The 14430-nt window shown below is 37.1% G+C and overlaps 1 protein-coding gene across 4 annotated transcripts in view; it reads left to right on the forward strand.

Annotated features, from left to right (window-relative positions):
- The window catches only part of APAF1 (apoptotic peptidase activating factor 1), a 93326-nt gene that overhangs the window by 44551 nt on the left and 34345 nt on the right, over positions 1 to 14430 (forward strand). For 3 of the 4 annotated variants that reach the window (XR_007154005.1, XM_047866964.1, XM_047866965.1), the window contains exons 15-17: positions 746 to 877; positions 4787 to 4912; positions 11891 to 12052. Coding sequence is in view for 2 of the 4 variants with exons in the window: in XM_047866964.1 (XP_047722920.1) it covers positions 746 to 877; positions 4787 to 4912; positions 11891 to 12052 (420 nt within the window). In the remaining 2 variants the exon portion in view is untranslated. Of the gene's footprint in view, positions 1 to 745; positions 878 to 4786; positions 4913 to 11890; positions 12053 to 14430 lie in introns of those variants that run through there. The other variant, XM_047866966.1, reaches the window with a different exon arrangement.

Consider the following 14430-nt stretch of genomic DNA (forward strand, 5'->3'; position numbering starts at 1 on the left):
AAAGATGTTGAATAATAATGGAGAGAGTGGACATCCTGGTCTTGTTCCTGACCTTAAGGGGAAAGCTCTCAGTTTTCCCCATCCTTTATCTCATTTGATACCTTGAATTGTGTAGGACAGGTATAAGTATCCTCATTTTATAGAAGATTGGACTGTGATGCAGATAAATTAAGGACTTAAGGACACACAAATAATAAATGGTAGAGCCAGGTCTTGGACTTAATCCTTCTGATCTAAAGTCCATTATTCTATACTTCTTATTTATTTAAAGTTTGTTTATTTTGAAAGAGAGAGAGAGAGAGAGAGAGTGTCCCAAGCAGGCTCTTTGCTGTCAGCGCAGAGCCCAACTTGGGTCTTGATCTTCTGAACCCATGAGATCATGATCTGAGCTGAAATCAAGTGTAGGACTCTCAAATGACTGAGCCACCCACGTGCGCCTTCCATAGTTTTTATAGCACTTACATCTCTGCCTGCTGTCATTCATATGAACATGTGCAATCTTGCCCTTGAAGAATGTAATGTTTTCATGAGATTCTAATTATGCTGTAGAAAGGTCACATGTATACACTTGCAAGTAACTTTTTTTTTAAACCTGGAAAAATACGTATTTTAGAGAAGGCAGAGGTGTTCATTAGCCTCATGTCTGGGAAAATCTGCCACAAAACAGGTGATGTTTGTTTGCTCCTCTGTTCTCCCTTTGAAAATAAGGGGTAGTTGTAAATTTTATTTTCTCTATTCTTTTTAGATTTGGAATTCTGTGACTGGGGAACTAGTACATATCTATGATGAGCACTCAGAGCAAGTCAATTGCTGCCACTTTACCAACAACAGTCATCACCTTCTCTTAGCCACTGCGTCAAGTGACTGTTTCCTCAAAGTAAGTGTGGATAATGAGAATTACATAGACAAATTTGATAGATGCATTAGAACATTTCTTTTGATTTTCTCATGTATTAATCAGGGTTCTTTTGGTTGCAGTGATAGAAACTTCCATATTAGATTAAGCAAAAAAAAAAAAAAGATATTATTGGTTTATGTAAGTGAAGAGTCTAGAGGGAGCATGGCTTCAAGCATAGCTGATTCCAGATGTTTAAATTATGTTCTTAGACTCTACCTTTTATCTCTAGACTTTGTTTCCCTCTTTGTTTGGTTTAGGCGTTGTTCTTTCAGTGTGGCAGGAAATATGGCTATTCTCACCTCCAGGCTTACATGGGTCTTATAGTTTATAGTCACAGAGGAAATCATATTATATATGTGTGTGTGTGTGTGTGTGTGTATATATATATATATACACATACACGTATACATGATATATATAATACACATATATGTATTTTATATATATACAACACACATACATACATACATACATACATAGAGGATCTACTCTTTCCCAGATCCTATAGATTTCATTTTAAAGAAGACTATTTGACTTTGTTTGGCTTATATGCTCATTGTTAAATAATCCTAGTCACCTGTAGGATGGAATCCGTGGATTGGCCAAGGTTCACAAGTGTAGCCATGTAGAAATGGGACAAGTGAGGTGAGGTCAGCTCCACTGAATTATATAAGAGGGACTTGATTCAAAAGAGAGGTTCTGTTATTAGGAGGAAGAAAAAGAGATGCTGACAGGAAAAAAAAGCTAAAACCAAAAACATACTCATTTCATATATGTTTGGTAATGCTTTATAATTATAAATTATAAAAGATTTTATCTTTTTTTTGGAGTTTATTTTGAGAGAGAGCACGTATGTGCGAGCAAGCAGGGGAGGGGCAGAGAAAGGAGAGAGAGCGAATTCCAGGCAGGCTCTTTTTTCCCCTGTTAAGTGCCATATTAAAGATAGCTAGATTGAATTTTCTGGGGTCCCAGAAAGATTCACTAACTTCTTTTAGAGTCTTTTTTGGATTGATTTCTGCCCTTTGTCCTCCTCCTCCCTTTTTTTTTTTTGATGTTTATTTTTGAGAGAATGAGAAAGAGCAAGTGCACAAGCTTGGGAGAGCGGGAGAGGGCAGCAAGACAGGGAGAGAGAATCCTAAGCAGACTCCATGTTGTCAGCACAGAGCTTGACATGGGGCTTGAACTCATGAACCATGAGATCATGACCTGGGCCGAAACCAAGTGTTGGACGCTTAACTGACTGAACCTCCTAGGTGCCCTGTGCCCTTTCTTTTTTTAATGTCACACTATCTTTGTAATGGGACATTATATTTTTGGGAAGGTTCAGCAAAACATTTCAGTTTGGAAAACCTCATACATTCTGTTTGATGTTTAAGGTATTTGAACAACTTTAGAAAATATTGAAAGTTGTCCCCCCTGTACCCACAGGTTATTTTCCCCAGTAGTTCCTTTCAGACACGTTTCTGGAATCCCTAGGGCCCTGCACAGCTCAGTTTGAAACACTGGATTGGGTTAAAATAACAGCCTAACATAGTCTTACAGTCTTAGCTCATTTTTACTCAGATATGCTTTACCCTACTGAATAAACCCACCTCTAAAAAATAAGACTATTGTACTATTTAAGAAAAGCTTTGCTCTATTTGAACAATCCCAGCTCTAAAAACCTAAGACCTTTTGTTATGACTAATTTTTGATGTTTCTTTTTAATATTTTAGAGGGTGAAGAAGTTAATATTTCCTCATTTTATTTACAGACAAAAACCTCTAGGATGTGAGAACAAAGAGAGATCTATGGGGTGTATTGGTTAGTCAACAGTTTTAATTAAGGACAAGTTATGCTTTAAGATCTGCCATACCACACCTGTATTACCATGTAGACAATTAGAACTCACTTCTTGTGTCTCTTGAACTGAGAGAAGCCAATGAAAATATGTAAATCTGGGGGTACCTGGCTGGCTCAGTTGGTGGAGCTTGCAACTCTTGATCTCAGGGTTGTGGGTTTGAGCCCCATGTTGGGTGTAGAGAATATTTAAAAATGAAATCTTTTTTTTTTTTTTTAATTTTTTTTTTTTTTTAACATTTATTTATTTTTGAGACAGGGAGAGACAGAGCATGAACAGGGGAGGGTCAGAGAGAGGGAGACACAGAATCTGAAACAGGCTCCAGGCTCTGAGCTGTCAGCACAGAGCCCGACGTGGGGCTCGAACTCACAGACCGCGAGATCATGACCTGAGCCGGTCGGCCACTTAACCGACTGAGCCACCCAGGCGCCCCAAAAATGAAATCTTTAAAAAAAATATGTAAAATTGAAGCTGCCCCCATGTAACTTGCCTTATCTGAAAAATTGGATTTACCTAGGACTGGGATAAAAAGGAGTCTAGGATGAAGAATAGGACGTATCTCACTGGTCATTTGCAAAGGATTTTTACCAAGGTTAATCACGGGGATGAATGAGTTCTTCTGTGTTTAATATAGTTAGCATAAATCACCAGAGATGACTAGTCCTTCTTATTTACATTTAAAAAGAAACATTTTTTCTTTAATGTTTATTCATTTTTGAGAGACAGAGACAGAGCATGAGTGGGGAAGGGGCAGAGAGAGAGGGAGACACAGAATCCGAAGGAGGCTCCAGGCTCTGAGCTGTCAGCACAGAGCCCGACATGGGGCTCGAACTCACAAACTGCAAGATCATGACCTGAGCCGAAGTCGGACACTCAACCGACTGAGCCACCCAGGAGCCCCTTTTTAATTTACATTTTATATACTTTTCAAACATATCCAAAAGGAAAGAGTACAATAATGAACCCTTGTGGTATCCATTGTTTAGCTCTAACTGTACTATTATCAGTATTTTGCTAATTTTATTTTATTGTCCTCCCCGGTCCCTCATCCCCATTTTTGGGGGGGTGGTGGTGGCTGGGGCACGTTGCAACAAATCCCAGGTATTATGTCATTTCACCCAAAATCCTTCAGCATGCGTATCTGAGGTCTTAAACATACATACCATGGCATTATTACCCCTAACATTAACAATGGTTTTGTAATATACCTGGTTTGTGCTTACTTCTCCCCATTATTCTTTTTCTTTTTTTAAGTTTATTTATGTTTAGTAATCTCAACACCCAATGTGGGCTTGGACTCACAACCCCAAGATCAACTGACCCAGTTAGGGGCCCCTTCCCCATTATTCTTAAAAACATACCTTTCTACCATGAGTTTGTTGGAATCAAAATATAAATTTCAGGTGACATTTAGTTGTTCTATGTCTTAAATCCCTTTTAATCTGTAGAAGTTTCCCTTCTCCTCCTCTTTTCTTATGCCATTGATGAGAACTTTAGTCTTTTGTCCTGTGGATTCTGAATTTGGTTGGTTGCTTCCTAGAGGTGTTTACTTGGTCTTCAAGCCTGTTACATGTCCTGTCAAATGTATTTATGTCTATCTTTGCTATCTTTGAATTTTTTTAGTCATTTTTTAGAGCATTAATAGATTTTAGCCTAGCTAGTATACTCAAGGTTTGCATGGGGAAATCTTAGAAATGACCATTTGGGTAACCTAGCATCTAAAAAAGTTTGGGGATATTTTATTTTACAAATTATTTATTATAGATCTAAGTAAAAATAGTAATGATTCCAAACTACTTTGTTAAAATGGGCAGTGATTAGTTATTTACATAACCTTTGGTCCTTTAATAGATGTAGGTGCTGATCTAAGGGCGGCTCCATTACTTGGTAATCACAATTCACCTTTGTATTTGATACCTTTGCATTACTATGAACATTTTTCTGTAATTGAAAAAACTTAAATGGGAGGGAAGAAAAAATGTTATGTGGTTTCTAACTTCCTTGTTCAGTACTAGTTTTGTAGTTATCTTTTTATCTTTCTCAAATAGCTGTGGGATTTGACCCAAAAAGAGTGTCGGAATACCATGTTTGGCCACACAAATTCAGTCAATCACTGCAGATTTTCACCAGATGATAAGCTTTTGGCTAGTTGTTCAGCTGATGGAACATTAAAGGTATGCTTTTGTTTATCATTAAAATTGGTTGTAATTTTGTAGTTTTATGATTTGGTTATAGAGATAGGTTTCTGTTTTTCTCATTTCTACAGGAAGAGCTTCTTTAATTTCCAGGAGCATATTTAATATAACTGTAATTGCTTGTCATAATGATTGTTTATGAATGGTTTACTGCCTTATGCTTTAAAGTTTATGTAATTTGAAATCTTAATTTTTTAAGCATATATTCTATTTAAGACTTCATAAAATTGAGACCTGTGGGGTCGAATTTGTAAAGGCCCTGCTTTATTTATTCTTTAGTCTCCCTTTTATTTTATATTTTCCTGTTTTTGAGAGCTAGGAAAAAAAGTTTATTCAGCCTCCTGAAATCTATAGTCCTAAAAAAAACTGAATTCTTTACATTTTTACCTTCTCAAATAAGATCCAAATCCTACTTTCTTTATTACTCCTGTCTCCATCATCATTCTAGCCTCCTCTTTATTGATTCTCCTTTTTTCCTTTGGTCTTAAGTCCAATCTATATTTGACCTCCTCATCTTTTTGTCTACTTTTCCCCCTCCCATTCTATAGTGTTTGCTCTGGTTCATGCTGTCATCTCCTTATGTCTGATAGCAGCTTTCTAAGATGTATTCTCCATCCCTCCTAATTCTGGTACAGAACTGCTAGAATAACTTTACCTCTGTTTTCATCTTGCCACTTTAAGCTGGAACACAAAAGTACCACATTATAAATTGTGATAAACCAGGCTTATCAGGTGCACCTCTGAGTCTCTTTACCTTTCATCATTCTGCCACCTCTGTTCCCGTTCAGTTTGTTTCTTCTAATACACTTAACACTAATTGTTTTGGGCAAGATAATTTGGGGGCTTATGTCTGGTACTGTTTTCATATGTATATTTCAGTAGTTTTTCGGCAGAATTTTGGCCTCCAATTCATTTAACCATATTTAAAAAAAACTTTTTTTACATGTTTATTTATTTTTGAGAGAGAAAGATGCTTAACCTGCTGAGCCACCCAGGTGCTCCTAACCATATTTTTTAATGACCTTTAAACCTTTTTGCAAAACCTTCTTCAGGGATGCCTGGGTGGCTCAGTCGGTTAAGTGTCTGACTTCAGCTCAGGTCATGATCTCATGGTTTGGAGTTCGAGCCCTGTGTTGGGCTCTGTGCTGACAGCTCGGAGCCTGGAGCCTGCTTCAGATTCTGTGTCTTCCTCTCTTGGCCCTCTCTCCCTTGCTCACGCTGTCTCTTTCTTTCAAAAATAAATAAATATTTTTTAAAAATTTAAAAACCCACTTCTTCAGAAAGTGTTCTCTTATAACATCCATGTATCTGGTTCTGAGTGCACCACCCATCCTTCTATCTATATTTATGTATATTGATAGGAACTGTTCAGTTGATCTTCTCATTTCCACTTGTAAATATGTTGTGCTGTTCAGTTCAATCATTTTCATATGTCTTTGATAAGATTGCATATAGATTTATGATCTGCAGAGACCTTGCATCTTGTACTCTCTGCAGTTCATAGTACAGAATTGTACTCAAAACACACACTCAGTAAATTTTCTTGGCATATTTTTTTCCAGAGAAATGCTTGAACCCTCCTGGGCACTATTTTGTTTGTTAGAATCACTAGAGAAGATTTGTTAATGCTGATAGGTAACTCCTAAGTTACAGAAAGTTACGGAAATCTCTTGATGGTGATTCTCTGGTTGAATCTTTGATTTATCTTTGTTGGCTGAAGATAACTTGTTTTGTAGAAATTACTTCAGGGCATCTAGGAACCTTTCTGGTTAGAATTCTACTTTAAAGAATTTTCTAGCTATTAGTAGATGTTGGGAGCATTCTTAGGTAGAATATTCAAGTAAATAGATTTTGACCTCTATGACATGTTATCTACGAATATTAAATACTGTCTCTTTCTTTAGGACAATCCATATCAGAGGAGGTTTTTCAGAACACATTTGGATGGGTTAAGACAACCCTTTTCTGAGAGATTCTTTTAAGATCTTCTCTTTATGCCCCGTATTTTTTCTTTTTAAAAATTTCATGATAACGTGCTGCGTTGGTGTGGGTTTGTCTTCATTTATTGTGCTTGGCACTTGGTGGCTTCTTTAATTTGGAAATTCATATACTTCAGTTCTGTAGTCTTCCCTTAATTATTTGATGTAATTTTTCTCTGCTTTTTCTTCTTAGAATGGCTGTCTGGTTTTTTGGTTGTTTTCTTATTTTTCTGTCCTTCTCTTTGTCTATTTGCCCTCCTTTCTGGAAGATTTCTTTAGCTTTATTTTCTAGCTTTATTTTCTAATCCTTCTATTGGATTTTTAATTTCTCTTGTCGTATCTTAAAGTACTCATTCTTATGATCAGTTTCCTTTTTGATTTTATACTATATTTGTCATAGATGGAGTTTCTTTAATCTTTTTGTGGTGTTAACAGTTTTTTATTTTTTATTTTGTAAATATATATTTTAAGAGCTGCATCTTTTTTTTTAAGTTTGTTTATTTTGAGAGAGAGAGAGAGAGAGAGAGAGCATGTGCACAAGTGTGGAGGGACAGAGAGAGAGGGAGAGAGAGAGAATCCCAATCAGGCCCTGCACTGTTAGCACAGTGCCCAATGTGGGTCTCAATCTCAGGAATCATGAGATCATGACCTGAGCCGAAATCAAGAGTTAGATGTTAACCAACTGAGCCACCCAGGTGCCCTTGTGAATAGTATTTTTTTTAATTTCATATTCCTGTATAGTTGCTGTTTTCTTTGTTGGTTTCAGTTTCTGTCTGTATTTTAGAGGTATACGTCAGCTATCTGATCCTTGGGTATAGCTACAGATGTTTTCTGACTTACAATGGTTGACTTAGGATTTTTCAACTTTATGATGGTGTAAAAGTGATATACATTCAGTAGAAACTGTACCTCGAATTTTGAATTTTAATCTTTCCCTTGGATAACGATATGCAGTCTGATACTGGTGATGTTGGGCAGTGACAGGGAGCCGCAGCACCCAGTCAGCCATGAGATCACAAGGGTGAACAAGGGTGATACACTTATAGCCTTTCTATATCTGTATCGCCATTCTCTTTTTTGCTTTCTCTACAGTATTTAATAAATTACAGGAGATATTCAACATTTTATTATAAAATAGGTTTTGTTAGATGATCTTTGCCAGCTTTTGGCTAATGTAAGTGTTCTGAGCACATTTAAGGTAGGCCAGGCTAAGCTATGGTGTTCAGTAGGTTAGGCATATTAAATGCATTTTCAAATTATGATATTTTCAAGTTATGATGGGTTTATTGGGATATAACCCCGTGGTTAAGTTGAGGAAGATCTGTATATGTATTAGATATGTAAATCCTGCTCCTATTTAGGAGTGTAGCACCAAAAAGCTGATAGGGAATTGTAACCTTGCTTATTATGAGTTTCCCTGAAGGGTTGTCTGGGAAACTTCTCATGTCAGACTTTTTAGATCTTTCGTCTTGATCTCGTTGGATATTCAGAGAAAAATCTTTAGTCTCCTACCTCTAGGGTATAAGTCTGGTTGGCAAGTTCTGAGACGATGTTGAGGTAGAGATCTCAAAATTTGGAATATAGACTTTCTTTTAATTTCCCAATTTTCAGAATGATGACTTTGCTCTCAACTGTGATGGGTCTAGAAAAAACCTCTACTCTTCAGCCAAAGTAGGGACACAGCAACCTGGATTGCATAGTTTGGGAGGGGGTTTTAAGGGATTTGTAGTGATTTCTCTTGATTTAGCTCTACCCTTAGAAGGTACCCAGTGCAACATTTCCTTCGCCTTTTAGGAGTTCTATGGTATGAATTGGGCTGCTTCTTGGCTTTCCCTGTGGTGGGCTCAGGACTCAGTATTTAGGAGTCTCCTTATTGCTTGCCTTTTTGCTTTTTACCCTTTATAGTTTTGTTGCTATTATCTCTTCCTCCTTTCTCCTTTGCCTTGTGAACTATGCCTATGAAGAAAAGTTCTCTTTACTGTTGTTTTATGTGGTTTTGGGAGGGTATGAAGATGAATGTTTGTATTCTATCTACATCTTTAATCTGAATCCTGTTTCCTTCAGTAACACTATTGTTTCTACTCACCTATGCTTGAAACATGAGAAGAATCTGTCTTTTCACTTAAAATGCATTTTTTGATTATTTAATGAATACTTAATATGTGTCAGACACTGCACGAGGCATTTGGGTTTTAAATACTAAAAAGAAAAAAACAAACAAAACATGAAATATTTCCTGGCCTGAAATTGTTCAAATTCCAGTTGGAGAAAGTGGTAAGGGAATAGACAAGCTGTGGAAATGGTAAAGGTGCTCTGAGAACAGATGAGGGTTGTGTCCAGATGTGTTCAGGCACCTGGTGCTGCACCCAAACCGTAACCTTTTCTCCTTTTTCATGATCTTTGTTATCCCATTTTATGTGTCACTTTAGCTTATGCTGACCCTTTAGCCTAGAGTCTAGGCCATAGAGTGTTCCTCTTGTCTTTTTAGTGTTGAAAATCTCTCCATCCTAAGTTGTAGGCTAATCTTCAGGGAGGAGACTGAGATGTCCACCTCTGCAAAAACTGTTCCCTCAAGCCCACAGCTTGGGTCTAGCATTTACACTGTGCTTTATCTTTTCCTCTCAAATGACACATCCGATGTACTTTGTCTTAGAGTCACTTATGGGCTTGTCTTACCTCCTTTAATGGCCTGTAAACTCCTTGAGAGAGAGGTATCTATACCTGATTTATTTATGTAATCTTCCAAATGATGAGCATAGCGGTTAATGTGTTCACGATGATAAACCTTTTTTGTGTCCCTTCAAATCAAAGTAAGGCTTCTCCAAACTCGAAAGAAAAAAGTGTTAAACGTCTTCAGGGACAGGATTTTGATATCATGTGTGAGTATCAAAATGTGATTGTAGAGCACAGAGCAGTAGCAGCAGGGGAGAGACATTATTGCACTCTTGGTGAGAACTGCCGTGTTTGTGGCAGCTTTCCCACAGTGCTATTAAGGCAGTATCGTTAGCTAGTTCATGCTGATACAGTGACGTGTAGTAAGCAGAGGTCCTGTAAAATGATGTTGGATAACAGCATCTCAAGGTCAAAGTCTTCGCAAAGCCATTGCCTTCTGAGAGGATAAAGAACTGTAAAATTATTTCCTGCCCCAAATGGCTCTGTAATCTTTTAAGCATTTTGCAGGGTATCATGTTGATAAGCATGTGTTTTTCAGGCCCTGTTGATAAACTGTTTCAAAATGTGACTTTTATTTAAAATGCCATGTAAACCACACAAAGCCCAGGGTGCACATGGGCCCTTGATACAGTACAGTGACTTGCTCAAAATCAAATGCTTGTATTTACTTGGTCCCTCGATGTGTGGAATTTCATCATTCATTGGATAGGAGCTGAAGTCAGGTCCAGATGCAGAATGTAGTTTAGACAGGTTTAATGAAATTGGGTTTTGTTAGGTTTGTTCTTTCTTACTTTCTTTCTTTTTTCTTTTTTTTTTATGTGTATTTCTGAGACAGAGACAGAGCATGAGTGGGGGAGGGGCAGAGAGAGAGAGAGACACAGAATCAGAAGCAGGCTCCAGGCTCTGAGCTGTCAGCACGGAGCCCGACAGGGGCTCGAACTCACAAACTGTGAGATAATGATCTGAGCTGAAGTCGATCGCTCAACCGACTGAGCCACCCAGGTGCCCCTTTCTTTCTTTTTTAAATCCCGGCTGTGGTGGCTTGGGAAGCAATGTGATTTCTCATATATGTAGTTGATGTGACTGAAACTTCTGGCATTTATGTATAGGCTTTTTTTTTTTCCTCTTTAAATACCAAGGAAGGCTATTTTATTATCTGATGTCTTTTACTTCATCCACTTTATCCACATTTGTTGCAAAGGTAAAGGTTTTGGTATTGGTTATATTCCTTAGTGTATATAATGTGCCTCTAAACTTGAGATTAAAATTTTTTTTTTTTTACATTTATTTATTTTTGAGAAACAGAGACAGAGCATAAGTTGGGTAGGAGCAGAGAGAGAATGAGACACAGAATCCAAAGCAGGCTCCAGGCTCTGAGCTGTCAGCACAGAGCCCGACATGGGGCTCGAACTCACAAACCGTGAGATCATGAACTGAGTTGAAGTCAGACGCTTAACCGACTGAGCCACCCAGGCGCCCCTCTAAACTTGAGCTTTAAAAATGTGCTTGGTGAAACAAATCTGGTTTTACTTTGGAGGTGTTCTTTGGAAGCTGAGTTAAAGCCTAAGAAGCAGGTTTTTTGTTTTTTTGTTTTAATTTTTAATTAAACAAAAATTTTTTTTTTGTCGTCCTTGACCGACCCTTGGTCTGGGCATGGTAGTCATTATCACTCTGTGAAGCTCAGTTGCTGTTTAAGGCCCAGGGGAGTGAAGATGGGTCTTCTTGAAGGCCTTTGTCTTTTGTGCCGTTTAAGTGTATGGCCCCACAAACACATAAGGTGCCTTGCTTCCTTTTAGCATATTCTTTGTTTTTATTTTCAGGGACTTCCTTATGTCCCTGGATACTCTTGCTACGTTTATAACTTAGCTTAGACTGGGCCTTGTGTGGTGTCCAGGTTGTGTACGCAGTAGATAGACGGGAAGCAAACTTCATGCCTGGCACAGCAGAGGGCAGCAGTGGCAAGTTGAGTCTCACCTTTCTTCCTGTTCTCATTCTTATTGTCACCACCTAATCTTTAGCTTCCTCCACACCATGCAAGGGTTTTTTAGCATTTAGTTTTACATTCTGCATTTTGCATTTCAGGCAGTGCTTCTAGTTTTTTTTTTTTTTCTTTTTAGGAAGGTGCTGAATGAAACTGGAGTACTTAATTTGAAAGCTTTATAAAAAGTCACACATAAGTGAAAACAGTTCATTAGAAAAAGTGAATAATTTGTGTGAGATTTAATCCCGGTAGAATTCTAGATGTGTGATTTGAGATTAAAACAAACTTAAACTTTTTTTTTTTTTTAATTTTTACAATCTGAAGCTTTGGGATGTGAAATCAGCAAACGAGAGGGAAAGCATTAATGTGAAGCAATTCTTCCTAAATTCAGAGGAGCCTCAAGAGGATATGGAAGTGATAGTGAAATGTTGTTCATGGTCTGCTGATGGTGCTAGGATAATGGTGGCAGCAAAAAATAAGATCTTTGTAAGTATCCATATTTTAACAAGCCAAAATTAGCCTGATTTAAAGAAAATGAAAACATCTATTGATTTTTGCATTTTATACTGTTTATTGATATAAATAATAAAGTATAGCTATATGATTTTGGGTAAGCTCCCTAACTTCTTCGTTCTCAGAATTGTGTTCTAGGGGATGTTGATTGGCTTTGTGCGGAAAGGTTTCCATGGTCACACAGGTTTGAGAAATGTGTATTCCTTTCCTTATTAGAGTCACTCAGTGTATACTAACATACCTAAGGCCTCCATAAGTCCTATAATACAAAAATAATTTATGTTGGTTAGTCCAGTGTTTCTCAAATAGATTTAAAATATGGAATACTTTCTGTATCACTTTTTTTTTTTTTTTTTACAATTTTGAATACATTGATTTAGGTGATTTTCAAAGTGCTTCCTTACTCCTCAAATTTATGATTTGGTGACTGTGATAGAAAAACTTATCAACAACTGAAGAATATTGTGAGATTTCTATGATGTAAATGAGGACAATATGTTAAAATAGTGAATGACAAGGAAATGTAGTAATAGCTTACATTTGTATTCAGGGTGCTCTCACATGTTTCTCTTGATATAAATGTCCAAGAGACGCAGCAGATTACAATATACCTATGCTAATAATGAGGCAGCTGAGGTTCAGAGCAGCCAAATAATTTGTCCCAGGTTATACCATGGATTTGGAAAGATAGATATTCTGATTTATGGCTCAGGGACATTTCATTCTAATAGTAATTTTAAAAGACTTGATAAGAGATACTACAGTTCTATTTTCAGCTTTATTGAGGTACAGTTGACGAAATTGTAAGATATTTAAGGTATACATGTGTGAATTAATATGTGTATGCATTGTAAAAGGATTCTCCCCACATGGAGTTAAATAACACATCTGTCACTTCATGTATTTACCTTCTGTGTGTGTGTGTGAGAGAACATTTAATTTCTACTCTTAGCAAATTTCAGTTATACCATATAGTGTTAATCAACTGTAGTTACCGTGTTATACATTAGATTCTCAGATCAATTTATCTTGAACGGAATGTTCGTATCCTTTTACCAACCTCTTCCTATTCTCCACACCCAAGATAGTGCAATTTAATCATTTGTTTATCTATCTATCTATCTATCTATCTATCTATCTATTTATGTGAATGTTTTATTTAATCATTTTTGTTTACAACCGAAACTCTGGGAATTCTAAATTAACATCCTTGCGTGTGAGCTTCTTATAGACACCAGAGAAAGTTTCAACCTTGTGTTCCACATTGTTCTGCTGTGCCTTATCCAAATGAACCTTTATGAGTCATCCAATTTCACATGGTTCTCTTGCTCACAATTTCACTTGGGAAAATCAAGTCCTCCAGGATCGTGTCATGCATGGCTGTCAAAGTGTGGCTGTTGGGTCACTTTTCCTTATTTTTAATATGGTTTTTTCGAGTTGACGTAGGTAGAATTCTCTCAGCAATAAAGACAGTGTGCTTTCACTGAACTTTTTCTCCAATTCACAGACTAGCTAGACTCAGATTTTCTGGAAAGATTTCATTTGAGGAACAGGAGCAAAGATGATGATAGCTTTCTGACAACTACTAACTTCAATTTCCTTGGCTGCTGTTATATTCAGCTACCTTAGCTGGGCTTGGAGGTCTGAGTCCATCTCCAGCTCAAGGAGAGCCTGGGAGATGTCGCACTTGAACTTGTCCAGCTTCTCGCCATTGGGCTTCATGATTTTTGCACTTGAACTGAACACTCTTGCACTCTTCTTCTTCTTGAACTTGCACTCTTCTTGGTGAGAGTGCTAGCTTAGGAAGAGGCCTTAAGTCTCTTGAGAGCTCCTCAAATCCCCTGAGATAGTACAATTTTAAAGAATATAACTGAAATATACTGTATATTTACATAAAAACTGACTGAGGGCCCATTTATATTGTTTTTGATCTAGTCATTGATCTGTGACCCTTCGATCTTGGTTGCATGTCGGTTTATACTCCTTTAGCATGCAATTGAAGAAAAAAATAGCAAACTTTTTAAAGTTTGTTAAAATTTGTAGGAACAGAAAAGGAACCATTGCATTTATAAGATTTGAAGATTAAAAAATTTTTTGTTGTAAAATATATGTAAAATCTGCTACTTTAGCCCATTTTTAAATGTATAATTCAGTAATATTAATTACATTCACAGTGTTGTGTAACTCAGCACTGTTTGCAAAACTTTTTCTTCACCCTCAAACAAATTCTGTAACCAGAAACTAGTAACTGCCCATTCCTCTCTGCCCCCAACCACTGGTAACCTTTAATCTATGAATTTGCCTGTTCTGGATATTTCATATAAGTGGAATCATATAATATTGGTCCTTCT

Source organism: Prionailurus viverrinus, chromosome B4 (genome assembly GCF_022837055.1).
Source record: "Prionailurus viverrinus isolate Anna chromosome B4, UM_Priviv_1.0, whole genome shotgun sequence".
Classification (NCBI taxonomy): Eukaryota; Metazoa; Chordata; class Mammalia; order Carnivora; family Felidae; genus Prionailurus; species Prionailurus viverrinus.